At 39.8% G+C, this 18,910-nt stretch overlaps 1 protein-coding gene across 1 annotated transcript in view; it reads right to left on the bottom strand.

Moving 5' to 3' along the window:
* SLC49A4 (solute carrier family 49 member 4) overlaps positions 1 to 18,910 on the bottom strand; it is a 64,259-nt gene that overhangs the window by 11,757 nt on the left and 33,592 nt on the right. The window contains exons 4-7 of the mRNA XM_062498327.1: positions 13,971 to 14,100; positions 8,766 to 8,874; positions 8,086 to 8,153; positions 3,103 to 3,230 (exon numbers count right to left, since the gene is read on the bottom strand). Of these exons, the coding sequence (XP_062354311.1) occupies positions 3,103 to 3,230; positions 8,086 to 8,153; positions 8,766 to 8,874; positions 13,971 to 14,100 (435 nt within the window). The remainder of the gene's footprint in view (positions 1 to 3,102; positions 3,231 to 8,085; positions 8,154 to 8,765; positions 8,875 to 13,970; positions 14,101 to 18,910) is intronic.

Genomic DNA, 18,910 nt, shown 5'->3' with positions numbered 1-18,910 from the left:
CTATAAAAGCACATCCACCTATGGCTTGCTCTGAGCCCAGGTGGGAGACAAGCAGAGGGTTTTCAGAAGAGGGAGATGAGCATATGTCACCCAATATCCACATGCTAGAGGAAAAGACTGGTTTTGGAGCTGGGGAAACCCCTGTCAAAGAGTTTGCCTATAGATGCAAACTTTATTCATGAATCAAGCAGCTGTCAGGTGAGATACAGCAGCTGATGACGTTGCCTAATCACCTTCATCTCTGTGGTGAAGCCTGCCTTAACACCTGGGCCAGTACAAGGGCTCCCATAAGGTGTCTTGTCTCCTCTCCATAATGTGTCCTGCCCTGTGGAAGAGCTGCCTTTTAACTGTACCAGCAATCCTTCAGATCATGTGGATATTTCAGCAGTTCCCAGGTATTGCTGAAGATGGCAACACCTGGGGCTTTGTAGGGCAAAGCCTGACTTGTTCAAGAGAACAACGCTGGAGGCAGGCCAAGAGAGGAGGGGGAAGTCCCTCCCAAAATGGGAGTTACATGGTTGGAAGGGAAAACCTCTTTGGAAGATCAAATGCACACCCCCACAATTTTCCATGCCAGTTTTGAACCCTGCTTGCTCTGCCTCAGCACTTGAATAAGGCTGAAAGTGTGAACTGAGATCCATCACTGGCTCTGTAGCACTGCCAAGCCCAACACTTGTGCTCTTTGCCACAGGACAGGAGGAAGTGGAGGAGCCTATGAACCTTCTGGCAACATCAAAACCTGCCTTCAATGGCACAACGCCTGCTTTGCAGCAGGTGTCCAGTGCTGCCTGCCAAGTGGCTCTGGAATACAAAGTATTTCATGGACCTTTTCAGGAGAAAAAGAAACTAGAAGAAAATAAAAGAAATAAAACAAAAAAAAATTGAAAGATGAATGAGGGAAAAAACCCCACAATGATTTCTGCTTTTGTTTTGCACATCTTCCATTTCTACAAAAAACACACAGAGAATAACTACTTGGCAGTCCACTGTCAACACTTGATATGCAGAGTGACTTCCACCTTTACCAGCTACCACTAATCACTTCCAAAAGCTGCCAGCCCACAGCCTGCATTTGACCTCCTAGATTTGTACTCCAATACACTCTACATCTCAAACTTTTAATTAAAAGGAGAAGAAAAAAGAAGTTCATCCGAATCAATTCAAATGTACCGTTTCTCCCAATTACTGTGAATGCAGAGGTCATCATCATGTTGCATCATTACATTGAGGAATAATCTAGCATGAAGTCCTATAAATTAGCTTAAATAGCTTGTGTGTTTTCATCCATAACAGCATATTTCATAAAGATATAGCACTGCTTTTCTGTGTACAAGGAACTAAATTGAACAGGAACATTACATCTATTTCGTAAGAACTTTAATGAGAAAAGCCTCATACGAACCTTCCCCCACCACATATCTATGAAATTTAAACAGAATCAAAAAGAGACGTTATTTTCTGGCTGCACGTCAGACTCTGATGCTTTAGATTGCCTTTTTTTGTTTTGTTTTGAGGAATGCACCAAATTCCTGGCACTTCTATTCAAAACAAGCTTGTGTTTTAAAGAGAAGGGTTCAGTATTTACAGTGACATATATAAGAAAAGCACTGACAGAAAACTCTGATATATAAATTGCAACTTAATCTAAGGAATCATCCATTTCAAGATAAATGATAATTGCATGAAAAGTACAACCCAAACCCTCTGAATCAAGGGATGCTAGTTTAGGACACTATATATCAAACCTCAAATACCCCACCTACTTTTCTGTCCTGACAGTGGATCCCATTTCCAAAAAAAACCAGCACAATGCAGTTACATGCAACAAACAAATAGGAATTCTTACAGAACTTATGTTGCATGGCAAATTCTTCACAAAAATAAAAAAAAAAAATCAGAGAGAGCTCCATCAGTTTTGCTTTGGAACACTGGCGAGTACCTACGTAATGACTTTCCCCTCTTGAAACATCTTTGCTTCATTCTTATGCATAGACTTGAAGGGTCATTTATGCGTTTGGCTTGTTGCATCAATTCAGAGGATAGAGTTACTGTAAAAATTCACATTACTCCAGGCTTGTAGTGATGAAGGCAAGCACGAGAAAAAAGCTTTTATTGCTTTTATTCTTGATTTGATGGAAATGTGTAGTCATTTAGCCTGACAACAGCCATCATGAAATTTGATTTGTTTATTGATTAAATTATGTTTTATTTAAGCAGAATTTTTGAAAGCATTGAAATTTCAAGATAAAGCACAAATTTGACCTATCTATCCAGATGGTGTTGCTCCTGAATTGATCATGTATTTCAATTTGCTGTACCCACTTTAGTTTATAGTTGTGACATTTGCAGCGCACCAAGGACACTTACTGAAACTCAAACTTCATTTGAGTAAAACAATACTCTATATACTACTTTCCCCACCGAACTCTTTTATTAAAAATGGGCAAAAAAAAGTTTTCATTTCTCCTAGAATGCATAAATTGCTTGTGACAGAGGTGGCACTTTATTTAAAATGGATTGATAGGATTCCTTACTAAGTAAATACATTTTTGAATCTTGATGGCTTAGGTTTTACTGTAACTTGCTGCTCTGTTGAAGGTCTTGGTATCACAGGTGGATCAGTCCATTGGTACAGATAATAAGGTGAAGGACAGACTTTTAAGAACTAAGCAGTGCTAGCTTTCAACTAATGGTACAGCTTGCTTGCAGCCCAACTAGACCTCTGAGCTTTTCCCCCCACTCCTGCCAACAGCTTTTTTTCCTGTCTTTTTGAGGTACGGGCTGAGTTAATTTTGGGCTGGAAGAGTTCCCTGAGCCTGCAGGCAGGTGCAAAAAAAAGAGGACAGCACTGTGCAGGGACAGATTTAGATGTCTGTAAACACTATGGGTCACCTTGGTTTGAAATGCACCATGTGTTTCCAATAACTAATGTAAGTTTCAAACCCCTAAATTCCCACGCATGTCACTGTTTCTTATATGCAACACTACTCTCATTCATCTGATTTTTCTTGATTTATTTCTCACTTCGGTTATTCCAAAGTACTCAAAAGAGAAAAACACTCCTCAACTATAAAGAATAGGAATTAAAATCATTGTCGATACCTGTGGTTAAAGGCAGATGAGTGACAGTAGTTAGACAGGTGAGAGTGAACCAGGTTGATGCTAATGTTGCTCCAGATAGAAGCAGCAGGAGTATGAACTTCAGCATGCCTCTGATAAAATCTGCAAATCTAAAATAAAAGCACACATCAGAGCAGTACAAATACTGATTTTCATATTATTTAAATGTGATGCTTGACAATTAATTCAGTATATTCTCATTAAACATTTCTGAGACTATAAAAACAATTTAAAAGTCATTTCTCGTTTTCAGAAATAGAAAAAAGGTTTTTTTATAGAATGGTGATATTTCTAGCTGTCAAGCTGAAGAGCCACGGTCACAAAGTAGCTGTCACAAAGTAACAACCAAACCAGAACAATTCTCAAGCAATTCTCAATGCATCAAATGAAAACACTGGAGGAAAGATTTTTTTTTCTTCTGCATTTGTTGGACACAATATCTCACCACTACTTCCATCACTGTTTTGTCAGCATTTGCCAGTCTCCCTTGGCAGACACAGAGCTCCATTAGCATATGAGGAGGCTGCCGCGTTTCATTCAAGACGCAGTTAAGTGTCAAGATTCATTCCTGTGGGAAATGGAAAAACTCCAAAAAAATCCAAAGAATCCCTAGTTGAAGATGACAAGGAACAGCTTCTGAAACCTTGGATGCATTGGTGATGAAGCTTGTGGTGGCGTAGGCAAGGAAGGTCACTCAGGGGTGACACAGGGGGTCAACTCTGCCAGTGGCTGTTTTGGGTTGAAAAGTTCCAGAAACCACAAGCTTGGTGCTACTCCTCTTCCACACAGACCCTGCTGACAGACTGGGGGAGGACAGCCCCACAGTTCCTCGGGCAGTCTGGCTGTATATAGAGGGAACCATGATCTTTATACCACCTGATGGTACAATTCATTTTTCATCTTTTTTTTTCCCCCTTTTTCTTTCAAGGAAATAGAATGCTTTTGAACAGTGCTCATGTGGCATAATTATCAGCACAACTGCTCTTTTCAAAGGGGATGTCATCCTAACTACTGGGAAGAATACATTAGAAAAGGCAATGTCATTTATTCATGAGTAATTTTCTATAATCTCCTGCTTAGGAGATGTGATTTTGGGATGGACAGGTTAGGTATGCATTTCTAAAGCTTATCTTCTGCCTCCACAGGCTCCTACCTTGATTAGGCTAATGGCAGCATAATCCACCTGGTTTGGTCCATGATGAAATTTGTCTTTCCATCAGCTCACTGTCTTCTGTGCCCTGACAAAGATCACTCTATAGGCAGATACCTTACAGATTACTTGATAAAACAAGAAATGCTACCAATATTTTGAGAACTTCCAAATATACCCTAAGAGATGCAGGAGTAATGTAGTCAAACACTCACTGCTCCCCCAAACCAACTTCTTTCCTTGTATTTGGATTCTCCCCATGCCTGAATTCCACAGTGAATTTAGCAGTGAGTAATTCAATAAGCAGTAGTGGGAGATCAATGCTGCATATAATCTGAGAAGTTTATGACTGCAGTGTTAAAGTGGCTTATGCATTCCTCTCCAATAGCCAGAGGTCAGCTATTACTGCTGGACTTTTTTCTGACAACCCAATCGAGGAGTCAGGATTGCCTCACTGTTTTGCCAGCTTCTTTAATTATTATTTGGAATCACTAGGGTCAAAATCAGCAATTTTAAAAGCTTTCCAGAAGCATCTCAAAATGTAAACTTCCATCTTATTCCACAGAGACTCCTGCTTTGCCTGCTAGCAGACAGCATCACTGTCCTAACAGGCAAGGGCAGTGACATAGATCGTGTCCCATGAAACAGTCTGAGAAATATCAGCCTTCTGGGAGGGACATTCAGAGACTACAGGTCTGGAAGTGATCTCTTAAGGGATCCCTGGTCTCTATCCCACCACCAAGGATATGTGGGGATGGGAGGTTGATATGCATCTCAGCCATTCATGACAGCTAAGTGGAGAAAATACCTACCTTTACCAAGCAGCTGCAGACACAAAGATCCAAGTTTGAGTAGCAGATACCACTACTCCAAAGAGCTCTCAGATATCACAGAACTCCAAAAGGGTCAAATGTACCCAAAAATAAAGGTTTATTCAGCTACTAGATTCAGCCAGCAATAGAAATAATAGAAAAAAAATTACATAATAACCTAGCCTGAACTTGGTAATGGAAGGACCTGTTTCTTGTCTTACATGGGAATAAAGAAGACTGTAAATCTAGTCCACTCTTCACAACACTTGCTTCAATCAAAAATATGAGAAATTAATTTTATCCTCAGACCCTGTACCTGATTTCAAACCTTTGTTCTGTATAAATCCTTCTTCATCATCTAGCATGTAAGGGATTGTCTGCAGCTGCTAAAAAAGTAGGCACAACCAGAGAGAAGGTGTATACTTTGCCAGACACAGACCTCTGAGCCTGCTGCTGGTAACAGTCTCCAGCCTCCTAGCAGATCCAGCCCTAGGCTGTATCCTACAGTTAAAATCACAAACCCACACTGCAGACAACACTGTCTGTTGCTAAGGACATTATCACCATGCCATAAAGTTTCAGCATTTTGACTACACTGCAGGTTAGAATCAGGAACTGAAACTGAGCCGCGGAGGACAAAACCTCAGAAATATCGATGATCCTTGGCAAATGTGGGGGAAAAAAAAAAAAAAGCTGAGAAAAGGGAATAGATTTGTGTTTCCATGCAATAATATGAATGCTGCTCTTTGACACTGCTTTTCTTCAAACTAGTAGCATTTGAAAGCTGCCAGCAAAGGGTACAGCACCTACCAGCTGCCCAAAATAGGCCACGCTTTTCAATTATAAAAATGCATCAAACACATCAGCTAAACATGTAAGTTCATGGCTATCAGGACAGCAGTGGGTGGAGAGTAGAAGGATTTATGTATAATGCTGAGGAAAACTTGCACCAATTTGAAAATGAGATAGATAAGCAAATTTCCAAACTGGGCATTACTTTAAATACAGATGATTTAATACTTACTGTGATGTACAAGACCTAATGCTCCAGGGCAAGGCTCGGGTTATTAAAAATTCTAAATTACAGAATCTGCATTGATAAAAATGGAAGGAGCAAATTCCTAAAGATGCACCAATTTTGCTCTGACAAAATAGCAGAAATAAAAAGGAAAAAACCCCACCCCAAAACTAGCAGCTTCTTGAGAGGTGGTTAAGGGAGAGAGCTGCTTGCTTGGCAAATCTCAGTTCTGACAGTGAAATATATCAACTTGTCAGCTTTGACAAGAATCATTACTTAATTTTCCTAATTACAACTTTCAGCAGATTACAGTCAGACTCGTCATTGATTCAACCCTACACAGATAAATGCTGAATAGGCCTAGGAGGAAGAGTCATCCATCAGAAATGACAAATCACCTCCTCCCTCCCTTTCTGTATGCAAACCCTCCCATCTGAACTGTGCATCATCCAAGTCAGAACGACATATTTGGAGAGAGACTGTTGGTATTCCTTAAATTTACAAAATACTACAAAATACAGGTATTCAACGAGGTTTGAAATCAATTTTGAAGCAGTTAAAGGGACTGCCAGCATTTCCTAAAACTTAACCCAGACAATATATTAAATAAATTAATCTACCATAAAGACTGAGATTTGCATATTGGCATAGAGTTTGCAGATTGTCTCCTAATAAAGTTAAGCAAGCTTCTAAGCTCTACTACTGAAATGTTGCAAATATACCAGAGATTAATTCATGATGAAAAATATGAAACTGGCAGTCTACCTGCTTCAACATGCAACCTTATGGCATCTGCATCATTTACAGCAGTTGCTTTTAAACATCTATTCTCTTACAGAGAAAACATTGTATCTGAGACTGGCTAATCAAAAGCAACCCTTTTTAGAGGAAATCAGGGCATGAACTTTGTTTGGCTAGATGAAGTCCTTTGGCCTGCATCTGGAGTGGATGGGAGAGAAGATCTTGTTTCTTTTTCCTAGGTCAGGAGTTTTTGCCTCTCACTATTGCAGTTGCTAGGCAGCCTGCAAAATGTCAGGATGTGAAACCTCACATTTCTTTATGCATTGTGTAGTCTGATGAAGCACAGCAAGTGGAAAAAAAAGGAAGTTTCAAAAAGAAAGAAAATAGAGTCCTAAAAAGATCACTCTCTCCATCCACAACACCACGATGGAACAATTGTAGATATCTGCACATGTGGTAAACTCACTGCAGAAATGGAATCCAAAGAGTGGACACAGAGAAGCCAGGACAATGCTCAGATACCCCAAAGCAAGGGGAACATGTGATAACTTTTCCTCCCTCCCACCATCCCTTTTCCTAAATAGGACCTCAATGAAGAAGAAGCAGCAGCCTTTTGGAAGGGCAATCCATTTCTTGCTGTTCCACTCACCTTGTCATCAGCATTCACAATGGCCAGAGACAGCTGTGTCTGATTTATAAAAAGCATACATACACCCATACTGTAGCCCATAGGATACAGGAGAAAATAGTTAGGCTATGCAGGAATCCAGCAACCTGCCCAAAATGGGCCCAGACTAATTTCTCTGTGGAGGAACATAATGTTACTGTGGGCCTGTGTTATATTCCCTATATCCCTTTGGGAATCAATATGCCCAAAAGTGTTAATAGAAGGCGACAGACAATAATTTCTTCAATGTTTTCCAAATGTGCTACACTGAGGTTCTCCCTCATACCAGGCAGCTGAATTCACCAGAGCTGTCTTTAAAAGTAGCATACAGGATGCCATTTCAGGAAGAAGAATCTCACTTCCAAATGCAGGTATATGCATGTGGAGTTCTCAATCCTCAGCAACCACTAACATGGTACAAATTATTGCTTTACTAGAAACACATTATAACCCCAAAACTAATTTTCCATTTCAAGTTTCTGAAGACGAGAGAAAATAAGTTCTGTTCTTGCTAAGAGGATAAACTAAATGAAAATCACAGTTGAAGAAATGGAGAAGGACCTGTAATTATTCCTACCTTGCCATTGCTATGCCAACCACACAACCTCCAACTATAGACCAAAATCCAATCCAGCCTGCATCCACCTGACAGGGGAAAAAAAACAAAACAAAACATAGAGAAATATGTTAAACCTGAGAAAATAAGATTATGTTACTTTTAAAACAAATGCTGTGCAGGAGCTCCAAACTGCTAACAACAGCTCTCTACAATAATCTGAAGTGCAAGCTTTTCCTAGGAAAGGAAATAAATTCACCACAAGAAAGTATGACTAAGTAGTCTGTGCCCTAAATGTGACCTCTCTTTATGGAATCTGAGTAATGTCCTCTGTTTTTTTTATAATATTCTGTCAAAAGCCTAGAAATCTTCTTCTCCCCACTTCATCTTTTCACCAGGCATACAATATTTTCTTTCACTAGAGATGCAGCAGCCAACAATACTCCCATATATTTACCTACTTCTTCCTTCTTGTCAAAAGGTGTGTACAGTTCTGAAAACACCACGGATGAAGAGTCAGCAGGGAGAATTGTGACAGTTTGGGATGCCAAAGCTACGGTTCATTTTGTTTTAAATTTCAGGGAGTAAAGTGGTCCATATGTATTAATAGCATGTTAAACATAAAAACATGGTAAAACTGCATGCTAGTGCAAAATAAAAACATTCCACTTACAAAAGATTATCAGTCAGGAGATACTTACCTGGCTTACATGAATAGGTGTTAATATCAAATCCAGAACACCAGACCAGCCAGAGAAAACACCCAGTGGTATTGCATAGGCTAAAGCAATCATCAAGAATCGGAAATTGCTGTGAAGATAAAACATTGCCATTAGCCTCAGCTTACATTAAAAATTGCACCAAGATTAGCCAGGAGAGTAAATAATATCCTAGAGTCTATATTCTACCCATCAAGAAAAACAGCAAAGGTCTGAAGGAGGAGTGAGCCAGGGAAAACAAGAAAGGTATCCAGCCATGTCACTGAATTTCTCATGGTTGACATGTTACTACCTTAGCACTGTGATAACAGAAAAAGCCAGTCTCTCCATTTAGTTCAAAGATTTCTGTAACATGCTGGGCTCACATGTTTCTCATTTCTGCAAGCAATTCTTCATGGTATTGGTATGGGCAACCTAATTAGCCTAAGTGTATGTTAGGAATAATAAGCACTAATTTTAAAGAGTAAGAGCTTATTTCAAAAATAACATCAGGGTTCATCCCTCTTGAACTGTACTTAAAAAATCAAACAAACAAAAAAACCCCCAAATCTGTTTTAATTCTCTTTATTTTGGTGAAAGGCAAGGAAATCTCTGGAAATGAGGCAGATACAGTTGCAAGAGTGGAAATTTTTTACAATTTGAACTGGTAAAAACCAGAGACAGATATAATACTCTAAATAGCTAACATGTTTGCTTTTCCCCCGATTATCCAACTTCTAATATTCAGTGAAGGTGAAACAGTCGAAGATGTACCATCTTCAATGTATAGAGCTAAACAGGATTTTAACCACAATGTCCCCCACTCACCATAACTGAAAGTAAATGTGAAATCCTTGCTAAGTGACATCCAAGTTTTCCTCAAAAATGTTTCAAATGGGAAAGAAAATATACTTTGGAATCTGAAACAGCGGCATTTTAAACTGAAGAGATTTTACAGTGATTCCAAGGTCAGTTATTCCATGGGATATCTGTGTAACCCCAAACGTGGCTCCCTCCAGTCTCAAATAATTCACATAAAATTGATCCTGATCAGTACCAGTTCCTTGGCAAGCAGTGGTAATTTGACAGCACACAGTTAAAATAGCCAAGAGGGAGACAGAGAGATTCAATTACTCTTCAAAACATTTGTAAGTTTGCAGCTTACTCTGTTTTACTCCCTTAGATGCTCCACATAGCACACACCAGCCAGTGCTTTTTGCACTGCTCTTTTTCACACATCCTCCTCTTGAATAACACATTTCCATCCCATGAACATATCCTCTGCTTTCAATATCATTCATCAGATTTATCTTTTTAATGCAAAGAACAACTCTCAAACTTTCATCTCTTCTATACATTAGCTATATACTTCTCTGAATGCTACTGTCTGCCTGATAACTTCTTTTTTCTTTCTTAGGCATGTCATACTCTTATCCTAGTCTACTTTGTATCACCTTGGCATTTGATGCTACTTAATACTATCCATGTGAAAGCCATTTGAACATAATAAAAGGGAATTTTGCATGGACCTTATAGAGCCATATTGTAGATTGCTAAGAGGAAACAAGTCTGAATGTAGTGTTCTGAAATAACACTTGCTGAATATTCAAAATCTTTCGCTACCCGGACCTCAACTTCATTAAAGCTGCTTCTGAGGGAGAACTTTGTCCTTTACTTGATCAGCATTTTCTGTGGTGTATTTGTTTTCTGTAACGCAAGCAACTGTGGGATAGCTGCTCTGTGCCACATCCAACCCCTAGAACCAATCCTATAGCACCAGCTCTGCATGATGACAATCTCCAGGGACAGAGCCTGCTCCCCTGCCTAGTCTCCACAACAAGGAAGGTGACCAGGAAAAGGGAGCCTGGCAGTGACAGAGACACTGATCACCAGGTGTCATTCTGCCCCCTCGCCCAGCAATACCTCGTGCTGGCTTAAAGCCATTTGAGACACGTATCTTCAGGAGCAGCTCCACTTTTCAGGGCTCCAGTAACGTGTGCACAGCTTTTGCAATTTTGCAATTGCTGCACTGAAAGTAGAAAAATGTGCTGTCTGTCACACCATCAGCTGTTGAACCCACACTGTTTTCCATCCTATCAGCAATGACAGGATATCAGCATTAGCCTCTCTGTTAAACCATTCTGCTGGAATAAGAATTGATTTTTTTCTTGCTTTTTTTTTTTTGTTTGTTTGTTTTGTTGGGGTTTTTTTGTTTTTTTTTTTTTTTCTAGAAACCTAATGCCACTAGAATCTGTAAGACAGGCTGGTTGAGAGGGGAGCCCCATCAAAGTCAGTCATCATTTTCAGAGTAACTTTGACAGTGCCTATTAACATCAGGCACATTCTGAGCAGTTTCCATTACTGGATGGTGATGTTGATGGAAGTGTCATTAAAGCAATAATGATGCATAAAACCCCTGATACAAAATTCCAAAATTGCTTACATTGTCCCTAGAAAATGTAAGTCATGTAACTGGCTAAAAGCACCTTATTACTTCAAAACAAAAATCACTACACATTTTTTTTAATGCAAGTTTTAAGACTTATCAACCATTTACTTGTATTAGGATTTTTTCCATTGAAGTTTGTGGAATTTTCCTGAATGAAATTAAGTTTCCTGAACTGGGGAAATAAAAACAAGTCATATTTTCTTCACCCAAGAAACTGAGACAGGGCACCACACATTTTCTAATGGAAATTCAAACTACACTTGTCAGAGTGTGTGATAGACTGTTAAAAGATTTGGGCTTAGCTCCCAAACCATGACCAATCTGTTGTCTCCCACTGCAAGCTGAGAGAGTTGGTATCAGGAGATAATCAAACATCAACTAATTGTTACAATCTGTCAGAAGGAAGAACCCTCCAAATCAGAAGGAAGAATCCAGTTCTTAAGAAAGTCCCCCCCAAAAGGCCCACAGAGGAAGGCTGACCTCTGTGGATGGTGTGGTAACTCTGCAACAAGCAGCTCATGGAATGACTGCCCAAGGACCTGAAGGCACAAAGGAGTGTGGGAGCTGCAAGGATGTGACAGATCCCCTTGGTGTCCAAGGAAAAAAGGCCAGTGACTTCAATGGTAAAGTTATGCTATGCTGCTTTATTTTGAAGTAATAAAACTGCAGCCTGGCAGAGAAGACAGGGAAATCTCAGATGTCATGAGTGTATCTGGTGAATAGCTGGGTCAGCCCACCAGCTCACACACATCCTAAATGCCTTACACACAGTTCTTACACCAAAGGGTAAGTCTGCAATAAAAGGAAGTAATGATTTCCTAGTGCTCATCTGCTGGTTACCTTCAGTCTACACCACCAAGTCTAAAGAAAGGCTCTCTGAGCCAAGATGAAGCCGAAATTAGGCAGTCAACAGAGCTTAGAAGCCTAATGAACCAGATGATGGATTTCTCTTGAAGCTTGACAGATACCATGCTTTTCTTTTATAAAACTCCCTTGCATGACAGATTGTTACTGAACAGCTCCCCAAGATAAGTGGGTTTAATGATGAACTGTTGATTGTTTCATGTACAGAGGAATGAAGTGCCTTTGATAAAGGGTAGCACGGAAGAATGCAAGACCTGAGGGATGAGAGATATAATTATCTACCTGTCCTCATTTTAAAAAAGCCCTCTTGGTTCTTGGAGACACTGTAAACTATACTCATTATTTAAGAGTCCAGTTTATTTTCTTAAGTTACACTGGCTATTGTTAACAGTAAGCCAGCTTTGCTGTTTACATTCTGACCTTACCAGTATCTCAGGTCCACTGTTTATAACACTTTGAACACGGAATCAATGGTTATAAAACTCCCAAATGGAGCGCTGTCAACTGAAATTTTATATTCCACCTGAGGAGCCAGTTGCTGTTTGAATTTCTGTTCAACAGCAACATTTTTACAACACAGCCCTCAGGCAGGGTCTAACGGCACATCAGCTTGGGTGCAGAACAGCATTACTGTGTGTGCTAAGTGTCCTTAAGGGAACTGCTATTTTTTAATACCCTGATTAGGTCACTTTGCACACAAACCACCCAGCTGTACTCACACCTCCTGAGTACCAGCCTGCTCCAGGATGAACACATAGGATTAAGCATCCTGCCAACTATTTACTCTCCCCAACCAAAAAAAAAAAAAAAAAAGCCTCCAAAAACAAAAGAAAAGAAAACCCAATGACAACAGGGAATGAGCTGTTTTCGCTGCCTCTAAAAATTATTGAAAGTACAGCCCACAATAGGTCTCTAGTAACTAAATGCCTAAAGCTGCACAATTATCAAGCTTCAAGCAGTCCTTTATATGCAGATTCAGATCCTACATCACTCAACAAACAATTACGGCAAGAGTCAGAAGCTTCCCAGTGAAGTCAGTCATATTCTGTACCAGGGGAGCAGCTATTCTTTGCCCTGGGAAGCTCCTCTCTGCACTATCACCTACATGGCATGGCCCTTCACAATTATTCACCATTAACATTACACTTGCTTTAGCTGCTCCTCTGAGACCATATTTCCATTACACAAGACATGGTACAAACACTGGGGGGAAGCGAGACTGTGTCTTACCACAGGAACTCAAGAGGGAGAAGCTGCAGTACTGTCACTTTCTTTATAACCTCTCTTCTTTCTTTAACCTAAAAATTCAAAGGAAGCCAGCTCACCTTTGAGCCTATCCAGAAACACATCTGGAGACACTTTTCTTATTCCTACTTTATATTTTAATGTACAATTAATGAGATTTAATAGGTCATATGATAGTTTTAGATAGTTCATGCATTGCTTCTATGGCTGAATGAAAGCAGCTGAATAATCCTTCAAAAGACAAGTAAACCCCAAATTCATTCCAATGTAATAAGCACAGAAGAAACCAACTTAGAAGGTAGTTTTGCCCAGTGTTGTTCACTGTTTTCTCACTATTCACTTTTAACAATCTTGTATAACCTGATGCAACAGAAGCATTGCATAAGAAAAACCACGCTAACAGGATGACTAAAGCACTGCTGGTGCTGAAGGACTGGCATGAAGACTGGAGATATACACAGTGGTTTAAAATTTAATGTCTGCTCTTTAGCAGTTAACATCCTTTTATGTCTCGACATTAATATTTAATTTTATTTTGTTTAAAAGCACTACAAACCAACTTGTTTGCTCAATGAGAAGATTAAAGCGCACTTGCTTTTAATTACTTAGGCACTGATCTGCTTTGAAGTGAAAACCCAATGAGGTCCTACCTTAAGAGTCTGCAAAAACTTCTCCTGTAGCTGAGCCGCTGGCTTGCTGCAGCCACGCTGGGGGGAAATGGAGGGCGCGAGGGGAAGTAGGCCAACGCTGCAGAAAATATCAGGGAAACCATTCCAAATTCTAAACAAGAGGGCAAAGAAAAACAAAACCAAGAACAGATGTTAGCGTTGAAAGACTTAGTTCACTACAGTGCTGTTATCAGCCAGCCTCTGAGACATAAATCCCACCGCAAGTGCTTGACTGCTCCTGACAATAGAATTCCGTAACTTGAAGGAAAAATTTCTTTCTCCTTCCCCAAACAAGATTTCAAATTGAGATGGAGAATCAATGAGACTGGCAGTCTGTTCCAGTGATAGGTGCTGCAGAGAACCAGGTTCACACACTGGGAACTCAGTGAAGCAAAAGAACAGCTTTTGCTTTTTCTCTTCAGAGAGAACTGCAATATGAGGATTTGGCCACATTTCCCTGCCATGGAAGTAACTCAGTGAAGGTAACAGCATGCTAGAGACTTTAAACAGATGGGACTCAGGAAGCCCCAGGGCATGGAATAACAATTATTCATTGCACAAGATGATGAAGGCAAACAAAAGGTCAAGCAAGGCAAAAGTTCCAACACAAACAGTACTACATGGCAACAGAATATAAAGAGCAAAGTGCAGAAGCAGCCATGGCTCATGAATAGAATAAGTACAGGTAAGAGGGGGGAAAAAAGAAAGAATACAGCTGTTTGTGGATGCTCTGCTTGTTTAGCAGCAGGTATTCCAAACCTTTGAAAAAATTCATAGCAGAATTTTGGACCCGAGCTTGAAAAGTGATGAGCACTTCACAGAAAACAGTAAGTTCTATGAGCAGACATTCTGAAAAGAAACAACTCTACCCATAGTCAGTCTAATTAATTTGCTTTACAGGCCTTTCACAATGTATACCATGTTCTCCACAGTCCTCAATCCCAGTATTTTTCCTATCCCCTTTAAAACAAGATTCTTTGCTGGTAAGAAAAAAAATGTATAGTTGAAGTGTGTTATCTTAAAAGAATTTGTGATCTTATAACAAAGAAGTGTTCACTGACACCACAAATAAATTCCAGCAGAGTTGGATACTCAACTGCCTTAATTTTCTTTTTTCTCCTCTTTTTTAATAAATCAATGTGAACATGGCACTTTGCCAGGTCTTCTGCTAAACTAGAAGAAAATAAATTCAGGAAACTGAAGAGTAAATAACACTCAGTCTAAATGGATCAGCTGGACATGGAAAAGGGAAATGAATGCTTCTATTTGGTATATGGGAAAAAAGGCATTTTGGGAGCGTGACAATGCCATTTTTCATGATCAAATACTAAAGGACTCATTTTGAATTACGTGGTGTCTCTTTTCCTGCTGTGGTGTAACTGGATGTTTTGAGAGCCAAGGGCACTTTAACTAGACCTTCTCACTCCTCTTCAGAAAACAGATTCATTTCTATCTTTGTGCATATTGTTTTGGAGAACATGAGCAGTGAATAAAGAACTGGCTGTAACTGATCATCCCAGACCTAAGAAATGATGAGATGCTCTGTTACTACAGGATGACTCTACGCAGCTCTTTAGTAAAAGCTGTTATCCCCACTCCTTCCTCTATTCTACATGTAGGTTTACAGGCATATGTATGTACATGAATACATACATTTCAATCACATATTAAAGGAAGATTTAAGGATGCAAACAGGTATAGCTAAACAAGAATGTGATCACACAATCCCATAAATTTTGGCCAAGGTACTCATTATTTAACATTGTTATACTACAATTCTATAAGGGGAAAGGTCAGGGATTTTTTTGCGAAAAATGTAAACTACATCAATATTTTTTTTAAAATCATACAAATATTTCATAACATGTGCCCATCTGGGGCCTCATCTATGCACTGCCTCAAGATTTCTACCTGACAAATTGTTGTAGTAGGAGCAGTATTGTAACCTCTTTTTTTTTTTTAAATTACTAAGTTCAGCAGGCTGTCCTTGTAGTACCTTCTTGAAACTCTTTAATGTTTCCCAGTCTTACACTTTTCAGGCTAACAAATTTGCTTAGATAGCTCTCCTGTCATGCACAAATGAAAAGTGATTAATTCACTGTGGAAACAAAAGCATCTCCCTCTGTTGAAAAATATGAGTTTTTAGTGCCATCTTAGCTTTGTATCCAATACTTACACCTCTATTAGAAGTCCAGGTACTGCTAAACACATCTGATTCCTTACATATTGAAATCCTTCCTCAGTAGAAAACCCATACCTTTATGTCCATCCTTTATCAGATTAGAGGAAGAGGAATAAAATCTAAAACTTTTCCTGGTCAGGTAAGTAGTAAAAGTAAGCAAAATCGAGAAGGTAAGAAATCAGCCAATGCTGAGAGTGAGGGAGCTGCAGTCACAAGAGAGAGGCTCTTCTTTAGAATCTGCTAGCTTCTCAGAAGTGCAATGGATGCTCTCATACAGAGCAAAGCACATGGAATGGGGCAACTCATAAATTACTGTGCAGAGACACAGATATGTACATACCTGCATACTTGTTGAGGAGTGAAACTGGAATGCTTCATAAAAGCTGGGTACCACACCACAGTGACTTGTGACAGGAGAGAAGCCTGCCTAATCTTAGCCTAGGAAGCAGGCATCCTGATAATTGTGTAAACCCCAAACAGACCAAAAAAAAAAAAAAAAGAGGCAAAGAAAGAAAAAAAGGAAAATAAAAGAGGTTTACAGAGCCACAAGCCTTGACAACAAAGTATTTTTCCTTCAGACAGGCTACTCATAGAACAAAAACCTGTTCAATCCCAGAAATCCTCCTCCTCACCTTGTTTTGTAGGAACATTCCAGGGGGCATGAGGGTCCCTTACACACACACAAACACACACATGCTTTTTTAAAACAAATAATGATTTTACATTGATATTTAGGAAAGCACAAGGCTAAAATCTCTGGCTGCAGTCCAGAATAACTCAAGCTTCCTTACGTGATTCAGGTAGTACATTTCAATCCTGATTTGCTACATCTGTACTACTTGAGCTGTGAACCAGAATGTGCAGTGACACAGATGACACAGAAAGAGGCTGTGGCAATTCAGCTGAGCTCTTAGTCCGTGTTTGAGATAAACGAACAGCAATTTATTAAAACACAGAAGAGACTGGAGTTAACAGAGCAATTTCAGAATGGGCTTATAAGCAATTGCTTCGTAATCATGTTTAAGTTCCTGGAAAATTTGCACACTCTTGGCACACTACTCCCAAGTTAACAACTGACATCGTTACTGTCTTTTAAAAGACATCATCTAACTTTTGGAGGCTGCTTATTTAACGCTAGCTCAACAAAAGCAACAAGCTAATTAGAAATGCAAAGTGCTCACCCCGTGAAACTGGCTTTCCCATGGTATCTGTCTGGAAGGACAAGTCATACCAAACCTGACCACACTTGCTGAAGAAGGACCCAAGTGTCCCACTTCCCCACAACTTCATGTTCTTCTAAATTCTGCAAAACCTTTACTACCAATCTGTAAAGTCAATTTGAGCCTAGTTTTCTGGACAGCTGTTTAAGGGGACAAATAGTACCCTACCACACCTACCAAGTATTTTTTGTCCCATAGGTGAACAGAGCTGTCTGTTCACTACCAACCCACCATGCAGCAGCTATCCTTCCACCTCTGGACCACATGGGGCACAACAGAGTACAGGGAAGCAGTCACCAGGAACTTTGTGCCTTCATCTCTCCAGGGAAACAGGGCTAAGGCCGAGACAAAACAAATCCCATAAGGGATTCAAAGCAAACTCCTCTTTGACAGTTCTTTGCAATTTTAAACCAGTTGGAGGTTTTCCATCATTACTGTGATTCACTGCAGGCCAGCAATGCTCACAAAGAATCTCTCTGTCATTGTCTGAACAGCTACAGGGTTTGCAACTCCTGAACATACACATCCCATAGGACACAAATACCAGCACCAAGAAACCACCTCTGTTCAAAACACTTTCAAATCCTAAGTGAGAAATACATATGCCCCACAAAACACAATTCCTAGGAAGTCGAACAGCTGCTGTAGGATGATCGTGTGCTGGGACCAGTGATCCCAAACAGGTCTACGAGGGTGCTCCCACATCCTTGCCGGCTCAGAAAGGTAGAAAGAGACATGCTGAGATGTGAGGCAGGCAAGACCTGAACCTTGGTGGCAAAATCCATCCCTGTTTCTGAGATAAATGCTTAGTAAAATCTCCAGAAGGAGAAACAGAAGAGAATGTGAATCGAATGCACTGCTGAAGGCAACATCTCTACTGCTACCAGACTCAAAACAGTGTTTTCAAGCACAACATGGTATTTCCTTAGGCAGATGAATTCTTCCCTCTCCATGGAAAATCTGTGGAGAGCTAAAGCACTTCTCTAATTGCTAGGGTTTTCCTCCCCTTATCCACTGCTCCTCAGGAAAAAAAACCTGACTTGCTTTCATTTTTCCTTCTTTCATACTAGCCATTTTCATCTGCCACGAGATTTTCAGAGCCTTATACCATATTTACTTGTGTAAAAGGCTTAGCCAAATCTGAATTTCCTTGTTGTTACATCTGAATCCAGTAAGTAGGTTACTCAAAAATACTTGCTGAAGTCATGATCCAAATTCTACTACACTTTCTTTAAAACAAACATTAATGTGGCCCTCACCCAACAAGGATATTAATTTGACAAATTTCCATAAGAATAACATCCAGGAATAAATGATCACAAACAGCTAACTCAATCCCCTAAACCTCCATATAAACTACACAGTATATATATGTTAGGACTTCTGGAACACTTAGGACTAAGTCCTGGCTGAATTTCAGAGGATGCAATTATAAGAGGGGAAACCCCTGTGAGATGCACAACTTTTAATGCTGTACCAAATTATAACCACTAAAAATCAGAATGCAGACACTTAACCCA

This window comes from Cinclus cinclus, chromosome 9, assembly GCF_963662255.1.
Source record: "Cinclus cinclus chromosome 9, bCinCin1.1, whole genome shotgun sequence".
In the NCBI taxonomy this organism is placed as follows: domain Eukaryota; kingdom Metazoa; phylum Chordata; class Aves; order Passeriformes; family Cinclidae; genus Cinclus; species Cinclus cinclus.
This window is presented reverse-complemented; position numbering and strand designations above follow the sequence as displayed.